Source organism: Clupea harengus, chromosome 18 (genome assembly GCF_900700415.2).
Source record: "Clupea harengus chromosome 18, Ch_v2.0.2, whole genome shotgun sequence".
Classification (NCBI taxonomy): Eukaryota; Metazoa; Chordata; class Actinopteri; order Clupeiformes; family Clupeidae; genus Clupea; species Clupea harengus.
In genome coordinates, this window is record NC_045169.1 from 13,675,488 (window position 1) to 13,699,105 (window position 23,618).

At 45.0% G+C, this 23,618-nt stretch overlaps 2 protein-coding genes across 2 annotated transcripts; both read right to left on the reverse strand.

Moving 5' to 3' along the window:
• Window positions 1–533: 533 nt before the first annotated feature.
• LOC116224753 (secretory phospholipase A2 receptor-like) lies at window positions 534–3,816 on the reverse strand (the record flags this gene model as incomplete). Its single annotated transcript, XM_042710533.1, has 3 exons — window positions 534–541; window positions 2,191–2,547; window positions 3,447–3,816. Coding segments are annotated over 3 exons (735 nt in total), but the record flags the coding sequence as incomplete, so codon positions are not given.
• A 7,566-nt stretch (window positions 3,817–11,382) lies between these two features.
• Window positions 11,383–20,212, reverse strand: LOC105895400 (macrophage mannose receptor 1-like). The gene is made up of 5 exons (XM_042710534.1): window positions 20,120–20,212; window positions 19,466–19,630; window positions 15,706–16,050; window positions 14,674–15,074; window positions 11,383–11,448 (listed from the first exon to the last, which is right to left on the reverse strand). The coding sequence occupies exons 1-5, from the start codon at window positions 20,154–20,156 to the stop codon at window positions 11,383–11,385; spliced, it is 1,014 nt and encodes a 337-aa protein (XP_042566468.1). The 5' UTR covers window positions 20,157–20,212.
• Between the last annotated feature and the right edge of the window lie 3,406 nt (window positions 20,213–23,618).

Here is a 23,618-nt window from a genome sequence, read left to right on the forward strand (position 1 = left end):
AATAAGTTCACAGACCACAGTCATGGTGATCAGAATTATCTTTATTTAATTAATATGTGTATAAAATAGATACATTTGACTTAAGATAGAAAAGGTTTGTGATAATAGATCAAAGGCACACAGGTGTCATTCAGATTGAGAACAAAAAGTGTAATTCAGTTAAGAATGACAGAACAGGGGTAAGACTACCCTACACACAGTTACATTAAGAAATTTGAAAATTACGTAGCCAATAATGACTGCTTAAAATCCCCAAAACACAGGATGCATTTGTAGACAAAAATACAAAAAGATGAAATAGATTAATGCAGGATAGGTAAGATACTGCAATGGAGTCACATGTAATGTCTATAAATGTAAGGTGAGTAAATATACATTGTGACAAATAGAAAGACAAGGGTTTATCACACACACACACACACACACACACACACACACACACACACGCGCATACACACACACACACACAGACACACACACACACATATCCATAGTGAGGAGTTTGGAGGCTCTGGTCAGAGGAGGATCCAGTCCTACTGATCTGTAAGAGGACATGAACACACACAAGAGGATGGGGTTAAAAAGTTAATCACACACACAGACACACACACACATGTCCATATTGAGATGAAGCAGACAAACACACACACACACACACACTAATGTCCATAGTGAGATAAAGCAGTCACACACACACACACACACACACACACACACACTCATGTCCATGGTGAGATGAAGCAGACACACACACACAAACTCATGTCCATAGTGAGATAAAGCTGCACACACACACACACACACTCATGTCCACAGTGAGATAAAGCTGCACACATACACACACACACACACACACACACACACACACACACACACATGTCCATAGTGAGATGAAGCAGACAAACACACACAAACTCATGTCCATAGTGAGATAAAGCTGCACACACACACACACACACTCATGTCCACAGTGAGACGAAGTGCACACACACACACACACACACACACACTCTGACACACATATCCATAGTGAGTTGAAGCAGACACACACACACACACAATCATGTCTATAGTGAGATGAAGCAGACAAACACACACACACTCATGTCCATAGTGAGATGAAGCAGACACACACACACACACACACACACACACACACACACACGCACACACACTCATGTCCATAGTGAGATAAAGCAGTCACACACACACACACACTCATGTCCATGGTGAGATGAAGCAGACACACACACACAAACACACACACACACACACTCATGTCCATAGTATGATGAAACAGACACACACACACAAACACACACACACACTCATGTCCATAGTATGATTAAACAGACACACACACACACACACACACACACACACTTATGTCCATGGTAAGATGAAGCAGACACACACACACATACACATGTCCATAGTGAGATGAAGCAGACACACACACATACACACACACATGTCCATAGTGGGATGAAGCAGTCACACCAGGGGCGGTGCCAGTGGAGAGCTAGGGAGGGCTCTAGCTCTCCCCTGGATTAGCCATAGCACCCCCATAGCACCCCCAAGAAAATAATGTTTTTTATTATTGTTATTTAATTTCATTCTGCGCAGTCACACACACACACACACTCATGTCCATAGTGAGATAAAGTGCATACACACACACACACACACACACACACACATACACACACACACTCACAGACACATTCACAGACACATGTCCATAGTGAGATGAAGCGGTACTCGCACACACACACACTCATGTCCATAGTGAGATGAAGCAGACACACACACACACACACACACACTCATGTCCATAGTGAGATAAAGCAGTCACACACACACACACAAACACACACACACACTCATGTCCATAGTGAGATGAAGCAGACACACACACACACACACAGTCACACACACACGTCCATAGTGAGATGAAGCAGACACACACACACACAGACAGACACACACTCATGTCCATAGTGAGATAAAGCAGACACACACACACACACACACACACACACACACACACTCATGTCCATAGTGAGATGAAGCACACACACACACACACACACACACACACACACACACACACACACACACACACACACACACACACACACACACACACACACACACACACATGTCCTTAGTGAGATGAAGTGGACTCACTCTCAGTGGTGCAGATGAAGTTGAGTGGCTCGGTCTCTGGACGCACGACCCACTCTCCTTTCCCATCTCTTCCAGACTCCACTGCCCCCACTCTGGCACTCTGGCAGTCCTGCCCTGTCTCTGGGGCCAAGTTGCTGTAGCAGACCGTCTCTCCGTTGACCCAGAACCAGAAGCCCAAGTTGCAGGAGTGGCGCAGGCCCAGCCACACGTGCGCACTGGAGGCTTCTTTAACCCGCCCCCTCACCCAGCGCTGGATCTGCTCGGAGGTCACAGACACCAGGTCCACATGGCGCTCTCTGCAGTACTGCAGCGCCTCTTTCCAGGTCTTATTCTCACGAACCAGAACCAGAAGTTTTTCTGGAGAGAAAAGATAAAGGAGAAAGATACAGATCCCCATGTCCAGTTCTGGACTCCTCCTAAGATCCTCATTTTATCTGCAGTAGCATAATGTGCAGAGTGACCAGATGTACAATTCACAAAGAGATAGTAACACCATTGAGAGATAGTAACAGTGATTTGGGAACAAAAAAACTAAAGATAGTTACACCACCAAGATGAAGTCAACTAGGCTCTGAGATAGCAGACAGTAAGTCCACTAGGCCCACAACCATCTTTATGTCACCACCTCATCTGATAGTGATCATGCTGTTGTTTGTGACTGAATTCCCATCAAGTAGAAGAAAAGAGCCCCCTGGTGACTTACCCTCATAGCAGATGAAGTTTGAAAGATGACGACAGCCTGCATCATTCCACTGACCACTGGAATAAATTTCAACACAAAAAGGACTCTGGGATCCATAATTGGGTTCTCCAGATTTCCAGTGGCGGAATGAGGAGGTGTTGTTGTCTGACCACTCCCAGGCATCTCTGAACAGGCCAATCCAGGCTTCATAGGTATCCCTTAGGATTGTCTTTATCTTCTCATTCTCTGCCTCATTCCTCACACTGGCCAGGTCTGTGTGTTTCTCTCTGCAGTATATCTGAGCATCTGTCCATTTCTTATTAAGAGCAACAACCAGCACATAGGGGTGTGTGGAGTTTCCCCCTGTGGTAATGCATGTGTCATGGTTAAGTGAGAAACAGCACAGCTTTACAGTCTCAACTAATGTGAGTGCACATGAAGTCACAACAAACTGACGGAGATACCTGCACAGGTATCTAAGATTAGGGTTAATGAGGTCATAACCAACTGATTTGTTTACTTGCATAGTTAAGCTGCCTGTATTCAAGAGTGAGTGAGTAAGAAGGTTTCTCACCATCATAGCAGATGAAGGGCTTGGTGTCACTACACTTCCTATTGTGCCAACTCCCATTTCCTTTCATCACAGCGCAGTTCTTATCAGTTCCTTGTGGCTGGCCTTCCCACTTCCTGAACTCTGCCTCATTCTCTCTGTAGAAATCCCTGTCAGCCAGAGACCACTGCCACTTAGGACTTCCCTGCTTCAGCCCAATCCAAGCCTTGTTAGCACCTTCTTCATTCTTTGTGCTATTTAACATTTCCATCTCCCTCATGTTGTATATGGTGGCGAGGTCAGTGAAATTTTCTTGGCAGTAGCGCTGAGCTTCTGTCCAGTTCTTTTTCTCCTTCACCACATGGAACTTACGTGGCACACAGGAGGAGAGACTGCACAGACCTGAGAGGGGAGGAGAGGAGGAGTGACTGCACAGACCTGAGAGGAGAGGAGAGGAGAGGAGGAGAGACTGCACAGACATGAGAGGACAGGAGAGGAGAGGGGGAGTGACTGCACAGACCTGAGAGGACAGGAGAGGAGAGGAGGAGTGACTGCACAGACCTGAGAGTAGGGGAGTGGAGGAGTGACTGCACAGACCTGAGAGGAGAGGAGAGGAGAGGAGGAGAGACTGCACAGACCTGAGAGGTGAGGAGAGGAGGAGAGACTGCACAGACCTGAGAGGTGAGGACAGGAGGTGTGACTGCACAGATCTTAGAGAAGAGGAGAGGAGAGGAGGAGAGCCCAGACCTGACAGGAGGGAGGAGTACACACACATACATCTGAATACACAGATCCACACACATGGAGAATGAACACGTCCACACACACTAACAGGCAACTGGGCCTGTCGATAAGCACACATAAACACGCCCATATATAAAGTACGAATACGAATGGACACACACACACACACACAGACAAACACGCACACACAAACACACACAGGTCAAGAGCAGACTGACCTGAGAACAGCAGTGTGGTAATGAGAAGCAGAGTCATCACTGAGGGCCTGAAGAGAGAAGATCATTTAGAGACGCTGGAGATACTGGCACACGTCACACAGTGAGGGAAATAAACAAAGTAAAAAAGCATTTGGTGTTTCTGACACACGTCACACACACACACACACTCACACACACACACACACACACACACACACACACAATATCACTCACACACACACACACAAACGTTTTTCTCAAAAACCTTCTGCTGTTTTCATGGCCAACAGTTACAGGTTGGACAACATATGAGATAAATATCGTGCTGTCATGCGCAATTTGAAATGGGCAACTGGTCACTGGTAAAATGTTTACATGCTCACATGAGGTGGTTTTTTCAAATGAGTTCACAAAGCAATATTAAAAAAAAGTAATGAAATGGAAACAGACTTTTAAGTGAGTCAAATGACACTCCACATTCAAAGACACATAATGTTCAAATCTGACAAGACAATTCTCAAGTCGAATCTGGTGCAAAGAGAGTTGTCCATTGTCTTATCACAGATTGTTTTGGATTCGGATTGACGAAATCTGAAATGTTTTGTAGCCATGATGACTGAGAGACATGTAACATCCAAACTGCTTCTCACTCTGAAGACACAATCTATGTGGTGTGCCAGTCCATCCACAAAAACACAATAGCTAACTAACTTGTAAAAGTAAAATAAACCATAAAAATGTTGTAAATATAACCCAGTGTCAAGTTGTGTTAAAATGTTATACTCAAAAAATAAGATTAAATGTGTGTGTTGGATTTAGGGGAATCTATTAGCAGAAATGTAACCCTATCATCATTCAAACAAGCCCTCAAAACCCACCTCTTCAAACTCGCCTTCACCTAATAACCCATGCTCCCTACCCTTACATGACTCATTCCGCACAGCTTCTCCAGTTTTCTTTTTTTACCAAAATGTTCTGTTTGTTTGTTTTGTTTGCTCCTCTGTCTTTCTTTTTTTTCTTTTTTTTTTTTTCTTTGTCTTCGCCCTATGTAAAGTGCCTTTGAGTACCAAGAAAAGCGCTATATAAAACTAAAGTATTATTATTATTATAGTATTCATGATACGAACCGTTTTGCTTTCGTTAACTTAGACTGAGTCCTCATGTCATTTCTGCCCCCCCCTTCCATCTCTCTCTTGGGCCGGCCTCAGGTAAGTGGGGTCCCTCTTTGAGCTGGATTCTACCCAAGGCTTCTTCCTGTTAAAGGGGCTTTTTCCCTGCACTATTGGCTGTGTCCAGGCCTTGGGTGTCTGTGTGTGCGTGTGTGTGTGTGTGTGTGTCTGTGTGTGTCTGTCTGTGTGTGTGTGTGTGTGTGCCTGTGTCGAGGCCTTGGGTGTCTGTGTGTGTCTGTGTGTGTGTGTGTGTGCCTGTGCCTGTGTTCAGGCATTGGGCTGTGAAATCCTTTCGGACAGTGTTCAATTTTAATGGTGCTATAGAAACACAAATAAAATGTAACAAAATTGAACTGAACTTCCTGTTTAACTGTAGCACCACCCCTTCTGGCACATGAGTGATGAGGTCTGATGTCAGTGTGTGTGTGTGTGTGCGTGTGTGCATGTGTGCGTGTGTGTGTGTGTGTGTGCGCGTGTGCGTGTGCGTGTGCGTGTGTGTGTGTGTGTGTGTGTGTGTGTGTGTGTGTGTGTGTGTCTGTCTGTCTGTCTGTCTGTGTGAGTTTGTGTGTCCGTGTGAGTTTGTGTGTCCGTGTGTGTGTGTGTGTCTGTGTGTCTCTGTGTGTGTGTATCTGTGTGTGCATAAATGTTTGACAAATATATTCCCTCGCCTGACTGGCTCTGTCAATGCTTAGAAAAACACACATGAAACACTTTTGAACCTTTGGCAAAATTGTGTGGGATGAACAGCAAAAAAATATATTTTTTCATCAAATCAATATTAAACAAAGAAAAATAAATTGAAACACAATCTGTTGCAAACTCAGTCATTTTTCATTCCGGGCCACCCTCACACTCCAACGCTTCATGTGCAGTCACACTCCCGGCTGTGTGTGTGTGTGTGCACCATACTAACGAGCCTGACTCTTCAGCATTGCCATCAAAGTGCAGGTGTGTTGTCCTGCTGATCCGGGTTGAAGGCTGGGTGTATGACCACTTGGTTAAGATAGACTGTTTTACTATGTAAATTACTATATACAGTTATAAAAAATGCAACCACAGACATTGGAAGATTTGGTGTGTGTGTGTGTGTGTGTGTTTGGACCGGCAAGGTTAAGCATGGATAAGCGTCTCCTTATGAGTTTGTAGTTACTTAACATCACTTTCTTCACAGGTGCGATTGCAGTAGGGTGAACATTAATTAACTGGGTCTTACCTGTCAGACAGCTCTGGAGTTGCTCCTCTGTTGTCACCCCTTCTGGTGCAGGTGGATGTCTCTGAGAGAAGGACGCCTCTGTGACTGGTGCAGGTGGATATCTCTGAGAGAAGGACACCTCTATGCAGGTGTTTTTCCTCATGCAAAAAATCCTCCCTCCCTAATGGCCAAAGGCGTATTAAAAGCGTTCTGTACAAAGAGCCTGTTGTGACAGAAATGAGATAGGGCTCTTTAGAAATCTTCTAGCGAGATGGGCAAGGAAATATAAAGAAATGAAAATATGTCTGTGTATTTAAAACAGAGTTTTAGCCAATAGCTGTCAAAGATGTGTATGTGGATATTTCACCCGAAACACATTCATCCTAGGTTTGGGTCTGTGTATGCGTGTGTGAGGGTTTGTTTATGTGTGAGTGTGTGTGTGTCTGTGAGTGTGTGTGTGTGTGTGTGTGTGTGTGTGTGTGTGTGTGTGCATGTCTGTGTGTGTATGTCTGTTTGTGTGTGTATGTGTATGTGTATGAGTGTGTTTGTGTGTATGTGTGGTATGAAAGCAGAGAGGTCATCAGCAGTTGCATTTGCATGCCTTCCTCCACTGTATTGTGCCTCTTTGTTGTTTGAGGAAACAACCTGAACTCTAACCTAGGGTGAACATTCTTCACTCTAACCAAGGGTAAACATTCTTAACTCTAACCAAGGGTGAACATTCTTTACTCCAACCAAGGGTGAACATTCTTAACTCTAAACTAGGGTAAACATCCTGATTTCTAAAGTAGGGTGACATTTTTTCATTCTATCCTGATTCTGATCACACTGAAGCATTACTCGCATACCAACACTCTCCTTTACTTATGATGGCAATATTTCATACCATATATTTGGAGACTCAGTCTGAGATATGATCAGTCCAGGAAACAGGTTTAATCTTGTACAATGGTGCGCACCAAGGGAGACAGACTAAAGAAGTTCACTCCACAGAGCTTACCTAAGAATCTTCTAATCAGCCATTGTAACATTTCAGTTTATATGCCCTCTGAGTATAAGGGGTGTCACCCCGTATTCATGAGGCCCAGGGCCATCATACAGTCTGACCTGGCCGGGGAAGGGGTGAGAGCTATTTCACACCTCCCTCAGGTCAGAGTCATCTTAACACAATACACACCAGAAATGCTACATTCTAGCCCAGTCCAAATTAAACAGCAATTACAACTATATAGATTCTAGAAGATGCATTGAATTATTGACTATGGTATATCATTATTAACTCTGAACCTTAAATTCTGATTCCTTCACATGGCATGACTCTGCATGTTTGACAGTGTCTAATCATGACCATACTGCACCTCTTGGTTTATTCACTGTTTACTAAACATTACAGACATATTCTATCAGGCTGTAGTCTGAGCATCAGAGGCTGATTTGACAGGTGTCATGGCCCTCAGGCTCTGCAGGAGCCAGAATAAGCCTCCCTGATGTTGTTCGCATCAGAGGTTTTGCATTGCAAATCACTTCATGATACCTGCAAAACAGACCTAAAATTAACTTTCGATTTTTGCATAAAGAAATGAACCAAACTCTAAACAACTCTGAAGTCAATGGCGTGCACATTTTTTCAAATATTTTTTCAATCTTTCAAATCTCCACATGAAGATGTCTGCCTTCCTCTGGCCTGTTTGCATCTGGATACAGGACACAGCTGAAAGATTGTCTGATTTCACTGAAGAACACTGAGATAAGACCCAGACAAAACCCAGGCTGACAGACACAGGCAGGGCCCTGATCCCATCCAAGGTTCCCTTTCAAGCTGCCAACCTCACAGTGCAAGCTGTAGGGCTGTGTGGTGAGGCAGCACGCTGTTGCCACACCACACCGAAACTCATTCAGGATCAACCGCCACCAGCACATAAGCTCATCTGAAGCCCAGTAAATCATAAATGTTTATTGGGTTTTATTTAAACAAACAAACAAAAAGGAGTTTAAACAATTCAACATTTAATGCACAGGAAACTAACGGCTATGGCGGTATATACATTTGGCTTAGAAAACAAACAGCCTGCATGGAGAAAGAGTCTCTAGCATGTCTGGCTAAGTGGTGCACTGAGCCCATGAGGTTCTTTTTGGGGGGGGGATTCCAAATGGGAGGGGCATACTTCCATCCACTCCTGAGTCACCTGCTACCTGGGGCCACTGGAAGTGAAGATGCTAACAGCTGCTTCCTGTGGCCACTGGAATTGAAGATGCTAACAGCTGCTACCTGGAGTCTCTGGAAGTGAAGATGCTAACAGCTGCTACCTGGGGCCACTGGAAGTGAAGATGCTAACAGCTGCTTCCTGGGGCCACTGGAAGTGAAGATGCTAACAGCTGCTACCTGGAGTCTCTGGAAGTGAAGATGCTAACAGCTGCTACCTGGGACCACTGGAGGTGAAGATGCTAACTGCTTCTTCCTGGAGTCTCTGGAAGTGAAGATGCCGTTATGACCTAACCTAACCACTGTTTATTCATTGAAATTTGTTTAACACATACTGATACTTGCCAAGGCTCAATGCGGAGAAACAGCCTAACGCACAGATTGAAAAATGTTGGGCATCTTACAAGGCCACTCTCAAACAAAAATAGGGGCCGCTTCTTACAAAAAAAGGTTTTCACTTTTGTCAGAGGGGAATTACAAAGCTTGCTGTTACGACAAACAAGATCTCAGACACAAAAAGATTGTTACAAGGTCTTAGTTCACACAAAAAGGGCCAATGAAGCTGCTGCAACTGGATGCAAGAATAGCAGCCAAGAAACAAGTAGCCATACAAGTGCATTCCACTCCCACAAGAAACTAAATGGCTACCATCATGAGGTGAACAAACCCCCAACGAAACAAAGTTAATGCATTTACCCACAACAAAACAACACAGGTGACCAACCCAAAGTGGAGTGCAACAGTACCAGGTCTGTCCATGTGTTATATCTCTGATCATACGAGTGTGTCGGTGTGTGTGCAGTACCAGGTCTGTCCATGTGTTATATCTCAAGTTACAAGTAACAAGTCTTTTATTGTCAGATGCACAGAATGACACAGGGTCAGACTGGGCAGTGAAATTCTGAAGACAAGGCACCACGCAACAACCTACCATAGCATAACATAGCAAACATAACATAACATTACATCCACTCTGTACAAGTACTCTGAACATAATTTACATGTAATAACATATAATAGCCTTACTAAATATACAAGATAAATATACAATACAATATGCTAAAACATATAACAACCTATACATATAATACAAACATACTGTATATACATATACACATATAGTAACATATAATAAACTATACTAGCCTATTTAACCTATACTACCCTACAGACAAATGGGAGTAGCAGGTAGTGCAATAATTCTGATAAATATGTATTTGTAGTGTAAGAGACAGTATGTAAGTGTAAGTACAAGCAGTAATTTGAAAGTGACAGTGTATGTAAGTGACGAGTGCGTGTCGATAGTGTGTCAATGTCCATTCAGCAGCCTGATGGCCCTCGGGAAGAAACTGTTCTCCAGTCTGCGTGTGCGAGACCGGATACTACGGTACCGCCTTCCAGAAGGCAGCGGGGTGAAAAGTCTGAAGGCTGGATGATAGCAGTCTTTTAGGATCCTGCCAGTTTTCCTGAGGCATCGTGTGTGGTATGTGTCCTGCAGGGCTGGGAGCTCCCTACCGATGATGAACTCCGCAGTCCTGACCACACTACGTAGGGCCTTGCGTCCCTTGGCTGTGCAGCTCCCATACCACACTGTGATGCACCCAGTCAGGATGCTTTCTATTGTACATCTGTAGAAATTGGTGAGGATGACTGAATCCATGCCAAACTTCTTCAGTCTCCTCAGGAAGAAGAGGCGCTTCTGGGCCGCTTTGACCACCTTGTCTGTGTGAGCAGACCAGGTGAGGTCGTTACTGATGTTGACCCCGAGGAACCTGAAGCAGCTGACCATTTCCACTGCAAAACCGTTGATATGCAGGGGTGCGTGCTCCTCCACCTGCCGTCTCCTATAGTCCACAATCATCTCCTTTGTCTTGCTGATGTTGAGAGAGAGGCTATTATCCTGACATTCTCTCTGATCATACGAGTGTGTGTGTGTGTGTGTGTATGTGTGTGTGTAGTACCAGGACTGTCCATGATTATATATCTGATCATACGAGTGTGCGCGTGTGTGTGTGTGTGTGTGTGTGTGTGTGTGTGTGTGTGTGTGTGTGTGTGTGTGTGTGTGTGTGAGCCAGTGTAGTACCAGGACTTGCTGTGAGAGGAAGTCATCTGAGAGAACCGACTCTTTACTACAGGAAGTTGTCCTCTGACCGACTATTTTCAGTCAAACCACAAGATAAAAACACATCTTACGTTATCTGTCCATGTCTTATGTCTCTGGTCATACCTGTGTGTGTGTGTGTGTGTGTGTGTGTACTTGTTGGTTTGTGCCATTAGCCAGATATTCTCTGTGATCTGAGGGGGTGGATCACATGGATAGTGTTAGGGGGTGAATCACTTGGATTTTTTGTGTTGAACAGCATCACTGTGCTTTTAAGGAGTCCATCTGGTCCGTCAGAACGGATGCGGCACCTCATCGCTGTGTTGGAGCTTTTAAGGAGTCCGTCTGGTTCCGTCAGAGCTGATGTGGCACCTCCTCCTGTTGGTCTCCTGTATGTTTAACATGAACAGCCTCCTCATGCTGAACAGTCCACAGGAACAACTGCATGAGAGGAGACCACACTCCCCAAAGTAGCTGGCCTGACTGTGGCAGAGTGTAGGCTTACCTGCAGTAGCACATGACACAGATGTGTGGAAAGGGTTGGGACTGGATGACAGGAACATAACAGTGTCACCACCATCACTATTATTGCATATGGTTTAGCTAAACCAAGTTACTGAGTGCACCATTTATCTCATAGTGATTCATTAAAGGCAGCGTACATTAATTCGCTAAACTGTAGACAGTTTGGTTCATCATATGGTTTCCTGAGGATATGTAGGATGATAGCATGGGCTGGGCTGTGGTTAAGAAAACACTGATCACACAGGCATGACGTACGAATCATAACAAGCAGTAGCAAAGTGAGATAATTTCAATAGCAGTGGCTCAATTCTTACCTCTGCCATGTTTCAGTCATAATAGGGCAATATGGTGCTAAACCTATTCTACGATGATACATTTCACAGTAACGGTGTCCAATCACTTTGAACCACGATAATTAGGTGTTCAATATAATATTGTCAGTGACATTGTCCAAATCAAGTCATCACTTACTATAAAACAAAGAAAATGTGTTTCAAAGATCGATCAAAGAATTATATAATCCAGGTAACAAATGTCTTGCAATGCATGCTGGGTAGAGTTGAGGCTATCAAAATGATAAATGATTGGAGAAATGGGCTGCTTTGTCAGACACTGGAAGTAGGACTCTGTACAACACAAACTGAATAATGGGATCTAGGCTCATCTCCTCATGACACGGTAGTCAGTGTTCTACCTTTCGCTTCTTCCGGGTCTCCGTAACATAACACCCCATTCAGTGCCTGTAGTCAATTGGCCTACCATGTGGTGCTGTAGTGGGCACTCAGAGGAGAGCGCCTCCCCTCGATAATTCAAATACAGGCACTGAATGGGGTGCCACTTCAGACCAGAAGAAGACAGAGATAAAACACTGACTGTACACACAATCATTTTCTACAGTTTCTTTACAGAAAATGGGGTAAACAAGTGATTTACTTTGACGTGCTGGCTTGGCTCATAGGATACCATGGAATAGCCGTTTTGTGGTTGCCGGTTTTAGCGTTCTAACTCAACACTGGACTTGGACTGGATTTCGATCGTTAGCTGTTCCAAAAACATATAAAAATCCCAAAGTTTCCCTTTAAGGCCCGGAAAGCAGTGGGTTTCCCTGCTCTGATAAGTTGCTTTGAATGTGTTGTTACCCGGATAGCAAAAGGCCAGTGGGCCACTACTGTAGGACAAGGACATCCATGATCCTTTTATCAGGTAAGATAAGGTGAGGTATCCAACAGTTGGTGTGTGTGTCCAATAAGTTCACAGACCACAGTCATGGTGATCAGAATGATCTTTATTTAATTAATATGTGGATAAAATAAGTACATTTGACTTAGGATAGAAAAGGTTTGTGATCATAGATCAAAGGCACACAGGTGTAGTTCATTTTAAAAACAAAAGCAAGTGTAATTCAGTTCAGAATGACAGAACAGGGGTAAGACTACCCTACACACAGTTACATTAAGAGATTCTCAATCTCTTTTTGAAAATTACGTAGTCAATCATGACTTTGCCTAAAATCCCCAAAACACAGGATGCATTTTAACCTGAATACAGAAAAAATATATACAGTATATGTATTAGATTTACTATAAATCACTACATAGTCATGCACCTGAATATATAACAGACATGCTCTCAAGGTACACACCCAGTAGATCCCTGAGGTCTTCTGGCACTGAACTCCTAACAGTTCCAAAAGCCAGGGCAAAGAGACATGGAGAAACAGCTTTTAGTTTCAATGCCCCAAGCCTTTGGAATACTCTGCTAGAAGACCTTAGAATGGCTGAAACGGTGGAACCCCCCACCCCCCTTTTTCCTTCTGTGAGGCGCATTGTGTTACCTCCTGGTATGAAATGCGCCAGACAAATAAAGTTTGATTTGATTTGATTTGATTTGAAGGATAGGTTAAGAGGCTCTGGACAGAGGAGGATCCAGTCCTACTGAGCTGTAAGAGGACATGAACATACACAAGACGATGGGGTAAAAAGTGAATCACACACACACACACACACACACACACACTCACACTCACACACTCAAACACACTTATGTGTTCATGAACTCGCTCATAATTTTGGTGAACGTGAACTGAACGTACTGTATTACTGCCTGATGAACGATACTGTGAACGCGTTCATTCTGGTGTCTGTGAACGGCACGTTCACTCTTTTTAATTCCGTTCAATAAGGTGCCATATTTCTAGTGACTTCCAGGCAAAAAACACACCGTTAACAGTCCTGTATCCAGGGTTGCCCAACCAGTCAATCGCTGCGTGTGCGTTCTTCTACAACATATTGAAAAAAAGAACTGAACTAGTTCATTTTTTGGAGCTGTGAACTTAGTTCACAATTTTGAATCATGAACTATGAACTGAACTAGTTCATTTTAAAATTTGTGAACTATGAACTGAACTAGTTCATGTAGAAAGTGAGCTTTCCCAACACTGCTCATGTCCATAATGAGATGAAGCAGACACACACACAAACTCATGTCTATAGTGGGATGAAGCAGTCACACACACACACGCCCATAGTGAGATGAAGTAGAATCACTCTTACTGTCAGGATCCTGCTCTGTCCTTTTTGTGTTTGTCTATTTTGTCATGTGTTTCTTGTGTGTGTTTAATGCCATGTGTTTCCCCGTGTTTGTTTAATATTTCCATGTGCTCCTTTGTTGTCGTTCTGAACTTCGCCCCCACCTGCCTTCCTCCACGTCCTGGTTATTTCCATCACCTACCACACCTGCCTCGTTAATCACCTGGTTTGTTTCCCTGATTGGTTTCTCCTGTGTCTTGTTAATTCCCCTTGTTTAGTTCACCTGTGTCTGGTTGACTACTTTCCCCTCTGTTATTTAAGTTAAGTCTGTCCTGTGTCCTCTGTCGGTTTGTAAGTTTAATGTTAGTCTTCAGTCCTGTAAGTTAGTATGATGAGAGATTCTGTCCTGTTAAGCTGCGTGTTTTCCCGTATTCCGTCTCTACTGTGGTTTTGGTGGTTTTGGTGGTTTTGGTGGTTTTGGTGGTTTTGGTGGTTTTGGTGGTTTTGGTGGTTTTTGGTGTTTTTGGTGTTTTTGTTGGTTTTTGCCCTGATCTTCTGTGTGTTTTTTTATTAGAATAAACCCTTTGTCTACATCTGGTCTGCGATTGGGTCCTTTTCCAGCTGAAGCGTAACACTTAGTGGTGCAGATAAAGTTGAGCTTCTCGGTCTCTGGAAGCATGACCCACCTTCCCACCCCGTCTCCTCCAGACTCCACTGCCCCCACTCTGGCACTCTGGCAGTCCTGCCCTGTCTCTCCCCCTTGGGCCAAGTTGTTGTAGCAGACCAACTCTCCGTTGACCCAGAACCAGAAGCCCATGTAGCAGGAGTGTTGCAGGCCCAGCCACACGTAAGTACTGGAGGCTCCTTTAGCCCGCTCCTTCACCCAGCGCTGGATCCGCTCGGAGGTCACAGACACCAGGTCCACATGGTGCTCTCTGCAGTACTGCAGCGCCTCTATCCAGGTCTTATTCTCAGGAACCAGAACCAGTTTGTCTGGAGAGAAAAGATACAGGAGAAAGATACAGATCCCCATGTCCAGTTCTGGAGTCCTCCTAAGATCCTCATTTTATCTGCAGTAGCATAATGTGCAGAGTGACCAAACGTACAATTCACAAAGAGATAGTAACACCCTTAAGAGATAGTAGCACCATTGAGAGATAGTAACACCATTGAGAGATAGTAACAGTAATTTCGGGGGAAAAAGAAAAACAAAAGATAGTTACACCACCAAGAGATAGTAACACCACTAAGACCACGCAACCACCGTTATTTTTGTAACTATAATTTAAAGAATTTATCAACAAAACAAAATAGTAGCTAGTAGATAAAAGATAGTAACACTACTAAGATATAGTAAGTTCGCTAGGCTCTGAGATAGCAGATAGTAAGTTCGCTAGGCTCTGAGATAGCAGATAGTAAGTTCGCTAGGCTCTGAGATAGCAGATAGTAAGTCTGCTAGGCTCTGAGATAGCAGACAGTAAGTCCACTAAGCTCTGAGATAGCAGACAGTAAGTCCGTTAGGCCCACTCAACCATCTTCAGGTCACCATCACATCTAATTGTGATAACGCTGTTTGTGACTGAATTCCCATCAAGTAGAAGAAAAGAGCGCCCTGGTGACTTACCCTCATAGCAAATGAAGTTTGAAGGATTGTGGCAGGGTAAATCGTTCCACTGACCACTGGAAGTAATTTGAGCGCAGAACCCAGACGAACTGACGCCATAATTGGGTTTTCCAGTGTCCCAGTGGCGGAATGAGGAGGTGCTGCCATCTGACCACGACCAGTAATCTCTGAACAGGCCAATCCAGGCTTTATCGGTAGACCCTCGGATTGTGTTTATCTTCTCATTCTCAGCCTCATTCCTCACACTGGCCAGGTCTGTATGATTCCCTCTGCAGTATCTCTGAGCATCTGTCCATTTCTTATTAAAAGCAACAACCAGCACATAGGGATGTGTGGAGTTCCCCCCTGTGGTAATGCATGTGTCATGGTTAACTGAGAAACAGCACAGCTTTACAGTCTCAACTAATGTGAGTGCACATGAAGTCACAACAAACTGACTGATAGACCTGCACAGTCTAAGGTAAGAGTTAATGAGGTCATAACCAACTCTCCACCAACTATGCCTTCTCCCATACTCCCCGACCATCTGGTCGTGGAGGTGGGACGGGGCTGCTGATTTCAGAAAACTGGAAATTCGCTTCACTGCTGCCTTCAAACAGGTATGCCTCCTTTGAATGTCATGCAATTATGGTAACTGCTCCTGTTAAAACTTATGTGATTGTCATCTACCGTCCACCAGGACAACAGGGTGATTTCGTCCATGAGCTGGACACCCTGCTGTCATCCATCCCTGACCACGAGTGTCCAACACTCATCCTTGGCGACATGAACATCCACCTAGACAATCCCAACTCAGCTGACTTTCGGACCCTGGTTCACTCGTTCGACCTACAACAGGTCCCCACTCCAACTCACAAAGCAGGAAAAGAGCTTGACCTCATCCTTGCTCGGAACTGCACCACGGACAACCTAACGGTAACCCCTCTGCATCTCTCCGACCACTTTTTCATTCGCTTCGATGTTCGGCTCATTGAGCAACCCTCTGTCCCCCCTCAGATGGTCTCGTTCCGGCGCAACCTCCGCAACCTCTCTCCCACCCACTTTTCCTCTCTGGTTTCTTCTGCTCTTCCACCTTTATCCACTTTCTCCTTACTAGGTGTCGATGATGCCACAGAATCTCTCTGCTCCACTCTGAGCTCATGCTTGGACAGTTTGTGTCCACTTTCCACCAGACCTGCTCGATCTACCCAGTCTCATTCGTGGCTGAGTGATACCCTCCGAACGCAGCGCTCCAATCTCAGAGCGGCTGAGAGAAAGTGGCACAAATCTGCAGCACTGGACGATCTTGCAAGCTACCAGACACTGCTGGCCTCCTTCTCATCCAGCATCACTGCTGCTAAGAAGACTTTTTTCAATGACAAGATCAACGGTGCAACTGACGCTCGGAAACTATTCTCCACCTTCAAAACTCTGCTCTACCCTCCTCCTCCCCCAGCTACTAACCTCACTGCTGATAACTTTGCTTCCTTTTTCACAGAGAAAGTGGCAGCCATCGGGAAACAGTTCGACCAACTGTCTCCCCCCCCCAAGGGCGCAACCGTCAATGGCTCATCATTTCCTTCTTTCATCCCTCTCAGCGAGAGTGAGGTCTCCAAAATCCTAACAGGCAGCCGTCCAACTACATGCCCGCTGGACCCCATCCCATCCAACATCCTTCAAGCCATATCGCCTGCCGTCCTACCGGCAATAACACAGGTGATTAATGCTTCATTTAATTCTGGAACATTTCCTTCTCTTTTCAAAGTGGCTCGGGTAACGCCGCTGCTCAAGAAGCCGTCTCTCGATCCCACTCAGGTAGAAAACTATCGACCGGTCTCACTTCTCACGCTCCTTTCTAAAACCATTGAAAGGGCAGCTTCCAAACAGGTTACCGAGTTCCTGTCAAAGAACAATCTCCTCGATCCAAACCAGTCTGGATTCAAAAGCGGTCACTCCACCGAAACAGCCCTGTTGTCTGTAACGGAGGCCCTAAAAACAGCTAGAGCAGCAGCTCAATCCTCGGCTCTCGTCCTGCTTGACTTATCAGCTGCGTTTGATAGTCAACCACCGCATCCTTCTGTCCATACTGTCAAGTATGGGCATTTCTGGCAATGCGCACTCCTGGTTTGAATCCTACCTCACTGGGCGCTTGTTCAACGTGTCTTGGCAAGGTCAGCTGTCTTTACCTCACCTCCTCACCACTGGGGTGCCCCAAGGCTCGGTGATGGGACCACTTCTCTTTGCCATTTACACCGAGGTGTTGGGCCCTATCATCCGCTCGCATGGGTTTTCCTATCACTGTTCTGCCGATGATACTCAACTGTTTCTGTCTTTCCCTCCTGAGGACACCACGGTCTCGGTGCGGATCTAGGACTGTCTGGCTGATATATCCACATGGATGAAAAATCACCACCTTCAGCTGAACCTGGCCAAAACGGAGCTGATGGTCTTCCCAGCCAAACAGGGCATCCACCATAACATCAATATCAATATTGACTCTTTATCTCTTGTTCCATCCAAAACAGCAAGAAACCTGGGGGTCATTATTGATGACCAACTGACCTTCACGGCCCACATCGCCTCTGTCTCCAGGTCGTGCCGATTTGCGCTATACAACATCCGCAAAATCAGGCCGTACCTAACCCAGTATGCCACCCAGCTGCTGGTGCAAACCTTGGTGAGTTCCCGCCTGGACTACTGCAACGCCCTCCTAACGGGCCTGCCAGCTTGCGTGGTGAAACCACTACAGATGATCCAGAACGCGGTGGCACGTCTGGTGTTCAACCAACCGAAAAGGGCACACGTCACCCCGCTACTCATTGAGCTCCACTGGCTGCCAGTAGCTGCTCGCATTAAGTTCAAGTCACTTATGCTTGCCTACAGAGTGCTTGCTGGTTCTGCTCCCACCTACCTAAATGCTCTTGTAAGGGCAAATGTTACACCCAGGACGCTGCGCTCGTCTAGTGAGCGTCGTTTGGCACTGCCGTCTGTGCAAGCACAGCAATCCAGACTATTCTCATTTGTAGTTCCACGTTGGTGGAACGAACTGCCTAGTACTACCAGAGCAGGGGCATCCCTCTCTACCTTCAAGAAGCTTTTGAAGACCCAACTCTTCAGAGAGCACCTCCCTTCCTAACTGGCACCTGACTAGCGCTTAATTTGCACTTCAGCAGTTACATTCCTGCACTTCTTTTTCCTTTTTTCAAGGTCGTTGTTTTCTAATTCTCATGTAAAGTAGTATTTATTGTTACGCCATGCTTTTTATTGCTCTTAGCTTGACTGTTCTCTCCCTTGTACGTCGCTTTGGACAAAAGCGTCTGCTAAATGACTAAATGTAAATGTGTACTTGCATAGTTTAGCTGCCTGTATTCAAGAGTGAATAATTAAGAAGGTTTCTCACCATCATAGCAGACGAAGGGCTTGGTTTCGTCACACTCCATATTGTGCCATCTCCCTTTTCCTTTTCCATTTCCTTTTCCTTTCATCACAGCGCAGTTTTTATGAGGTCCTTGTGGCTGGCCTTCCCACTTCCTGAACTTTGCCCATGCTAAAGCGACAGGGTGCTGCACATCTGGAGTGGATGCTGATGTCTTCCCCAAGGTATGGTGACATTTCCCTTCTCCCATCACAGTGCAGTTCTTCTTATTAGTTTCTTCTGGCTGGTTTGAGTCCCAGTTCCTGAACTCTGTCCCATCCTCTCTGTAGAAATCCCTGTCAGCCAGAGACCACTTCCAATTAGAACTGCTTCCCTGCTTCAGCCCAATCCAAGCATTTGCAGCACCTGTTTCATTAACTGTGCTATTTAACATCTCCATCTCCCACATGTTGTCTATGGTGGCGAGGTCAGTGAACTCTTCTTGGCAGTAGCGCTGAGCTTCTGTCCAGTTCTTTTCCTCCTTCACCACATGGAACTGACGTGGCACACAGGAGGAGAGACTGCACAGACCTGAGAGGAGATGAGAGGAGGAGTGACTGCACAGACCTGAGAGGGGAGGAGGAGTGACTGCACAGAGAGGAGAGACTGCACAGACCGGAGAGGAGAGGAGAGGAGAGGAGGAGAGACTGCACAGACCTGAGAGGAGAGGAGGAAAGACTGCACAGACCTGAGAGGAGAGGAGAGGAGGAGAGACTGCACAGACCTGAGAGGAGAGGAGGAGAGACTGCACAGACCTGAGAGGAGAGGAGGAGAGCCACAGACCTGACAGGAGGGAGGAGTACACACACACACACACACACACACACACAAACATCTGAATACAAACAGATCCACACACTCGGAGAATGAACACGTCCACACACACTCACAGACAACTGGGCCTGTCGATAAGCACACATAAACATGCACACATATAAGTTACTAATATGAATGGGCACGCACACACACACACACACACACACACACGTACACTCACACACATGTCAAGAGCAGACTGACCTGAGAACAGCAGTGTGGTAATGAGAAGCAGAGTCATCACTGAGGGCCTGAAGAGAGAAGATCATTTAGAGACGCTGGAGATACTGGCACACGTCACACAGTGATGGAGATAAACAAAGTAAAACAGCGTTAGGTGTTTCTGACATGTCACACACACACACACACACACACACACACAGCGTTTGGTGTTTCTGACAAAAGTGGCATTGCTCCACCCATGCAATCTACCCAGGGGTTGTGCTAGTTAGCTCACACACGCACGCACACACATACAGCGTTTGGTATCTCTGACACACGTCACACACACACACACACTTACACACACTCACACACACACACACACACACACACAGCGTTTGGTGTTTCTGACAAAAGTGGCATTGCTCCACCCATGCAATCTACCCAGGGGTTGTAATAGTTAGCTGTCATTCGCAATTTGAAATGTGCAACTGTCAACTGGTAAAATGTTTACACGCTCACATGAGGTGGTTTTTCAAATTAGTTCACAAAGAAATATTTTTAAAAAATGAAAAAGAAATAGACTTTTAAGTGAGTCAAATGACACTCCACATTCAAAGACGTATAAATGTTCAAATCTGACAAGACAATTCTCAAGTCGATCTGGTGCAAAGAGAGTTGTCCATTGTCTTAACACAGATTGCTTTGGATTCGGATTCGGATTGACGAAATCTGAAATGTTCTGTGGCAGACCATTCACAAAAACACAATAGCTTACTAACTTGTAAAAGTAAAATAAACCATACAAATATTTTTCATTTTGTATGCATGTATTTATACAAACACGTGTATATATATCCCAGTGACAAGTACGATTAAATGTACAGTGTGTTGGAAATGTGAGGGACGACGCTGTCACCCCACGTTATTCCGAGATGTGGCGACTGGACTTGGTTGTGAAGTGGGGAAAAACAGTGCAGATGTGTAACAGGGCACACCAACAAAACACAAAGTAACAGTGTCCACACAGCTAGACACAAACACTTCCCTCCCAGCAAGGAAGTGTTTTACCTAAATGCCTATCCAAAGTATTTTCTCTCAGTGCTCTCCCCTGAGGGAGGGCCTTGGGTTACATGAGTCCCTCATGACACTTTTAATGAAGCGATAGGGTGAACAGATAGCGTCAAACTTTGGAAAAGCCCTTGACTCTTTTCAGCAGAACTTGGTGTCCCATACAAAACCAATACATCTTGATAAAAATACTTTAAAAATACTTTTGTAAGACTCTGAAGTATGATTTGTTTCCTGTTTATCTTTTATCTTCCCTTGTGTGTGGGTATGTCTGTTTGTACATTACATTTCTTATCTTTATTTTTGTCCATACTGTGTAATATTTAAATATATAAACTGTATTGTGTATGCCCACTTGGTTAAGATGGACAATGTTTTACTATGTAAATTACTATATACAATTATAAAAACTGCAACCACGGACATTGGAAGATTTGGTGTGTGTGTTTGGACCGGCAAGGTTAAGCGTGGTTAAGCGTCTCCTTATGAGTTTGTAGTTACTTTGTTCACAGGTGCGATTGCATTAGGATGAACATTAATTAACTGGGTCTTACCTGACAGACAGCTCTGGAGTTGCTCCTCTGTTGTCACCCCTTCTGGTGCAGGTGGATGTCTCTGAGAGAAGGACTCTTCTGTGACTAGTGCAGGTGAATGTCTCTGAGAGAAGGAGTGCAGGTGTTTTGCCTTATGCAAAAAATCCTCCCTCCCTAATGGCCAAAGGCGTTTGAAAAGCGTTCTGCACAAAGAGACTGTTGTGACAGAAATGAGATAAGGCTCTTTAGAAATCCTCTAACGAGATGGGCAAGGAAATATAAAGATATGAGAAAATATGTCTGTGTATTTAAAACAGAGTTTTAGCCAATAGCTGTCAAAGATGTGTATGTGGATATTTCACCCAAAACACATTCATCCTAGGTTTGGGTCTGCGTATGCGTGTGTGAAGGTTTGTTTATGTGTGAGTGTGTGTGTGTATGTGTGTGAGTGTGTATGTGTGGTATGAAAGCAGAGAGGTCATCAGCAGTTGCATTTGCATGACTTCCTCCACTGTACTGTGCCTCTTTGTTGTTTGAGGAAACATCCTCAGGGTAAACATCCTAAACTCTAACCAAGGGTGAATATTTTTTATTCTAACCTGATCCTGATCGCACTGAAGAGTTACACGCGTATCAACACTCTCCCTTACATGGCATGACTCAGCATGTTTGATAGTGCCTTATCATGGCCATACTCCACCTCTTGGTTTATTCACTGTTTACTAAACATTACCAGCTGGGCACCTGCCCCAGACATATTCTATCAGGCAGTAGTCTGAGCGTCAGAGGCTGATTTGACAGGTGTAAGGGTCATGGCCCTCAGGCTCTGCAGAAACCAGAATAATCCCCCTTGATGTTGTTTGCGTCAGAGGTTTTGCATTGCAAATCCCGTCATGATACCTGCAAAACAGACCTAAAGTTAACCTCTGATTTTTTAATAAAGAGATGAACCAACTCTAAACAACTCTGAAGTCAATGGCATGTTTGTAACTCCCTCTTTCAAATCTCCACATGAAGATGTCTTCCTTCCTCTGGCCTGTTTGCATCTGGATACAGGACACAGCTGAAAGATTGTCTGATTTCACTGAAGATCACTGAGTTAAGACCCAGACAAAACCCAGGCAGACAGACACAGGCAGGGCCCTGATCCCATCCAAGGTTCCCTCTCAAGCTGCCAACCTCACAGTGCAAGCTGTAGGGCTGTGGGGTGAGGCAGTACGCTGTTGCCACACCACACTGAAACTCATTCAGGATCAACCGCCACCAGCAAATAAGCGCATCTGAAGCCCAGTCAAATTATAAATATTTATTGGGTTTCATTTAAATAAACAAACAAACAAACAAACAAACAAAAAGGAGTTTAAACAATTCAACATTTAATGCACAGGAAACTAACAGCTATGGCGGTGTATACATTTGGCGTATAAAACAAACAGCCTGCATGGAGAAAGAGCCTCTAGCATGTCTGGCTTAGTGGTGCACTGAGCCCATGAGGTTCTTTTGGGATCACAACGAGGGCCTTAGTCCATCTGTTTCACTACGTGGTTCTGAGTTCTGGTTCTGAGACACCTGAGTCGGTCCATGAACAAGAACATGCAAGTGTGATGTTCGGTTCTGGTGGACCTGTGCAGAGGAGCCAAGGGTGTTCTGGTTCCGACTCGCTTCAGGAGAGTCCCATCCAGGAGTGGTGTACAGCCATGAAGACAGGTTTGTGAGTGACCTGTGTCCTGAGGATGCCACACACACACACACACTCACACGCACACACACACACAAACACACACACACACACATACACACACACACACACACAGACACACTACTGCGCTGTGACTACCTGTGGGCGTGTTTGGGAACAGGACTGATCTGATTAAATAGCTCAAGGAGGCCAAGGGGACACAACAGGGCATTAAAGGTTTCATTTATAACACACAAAC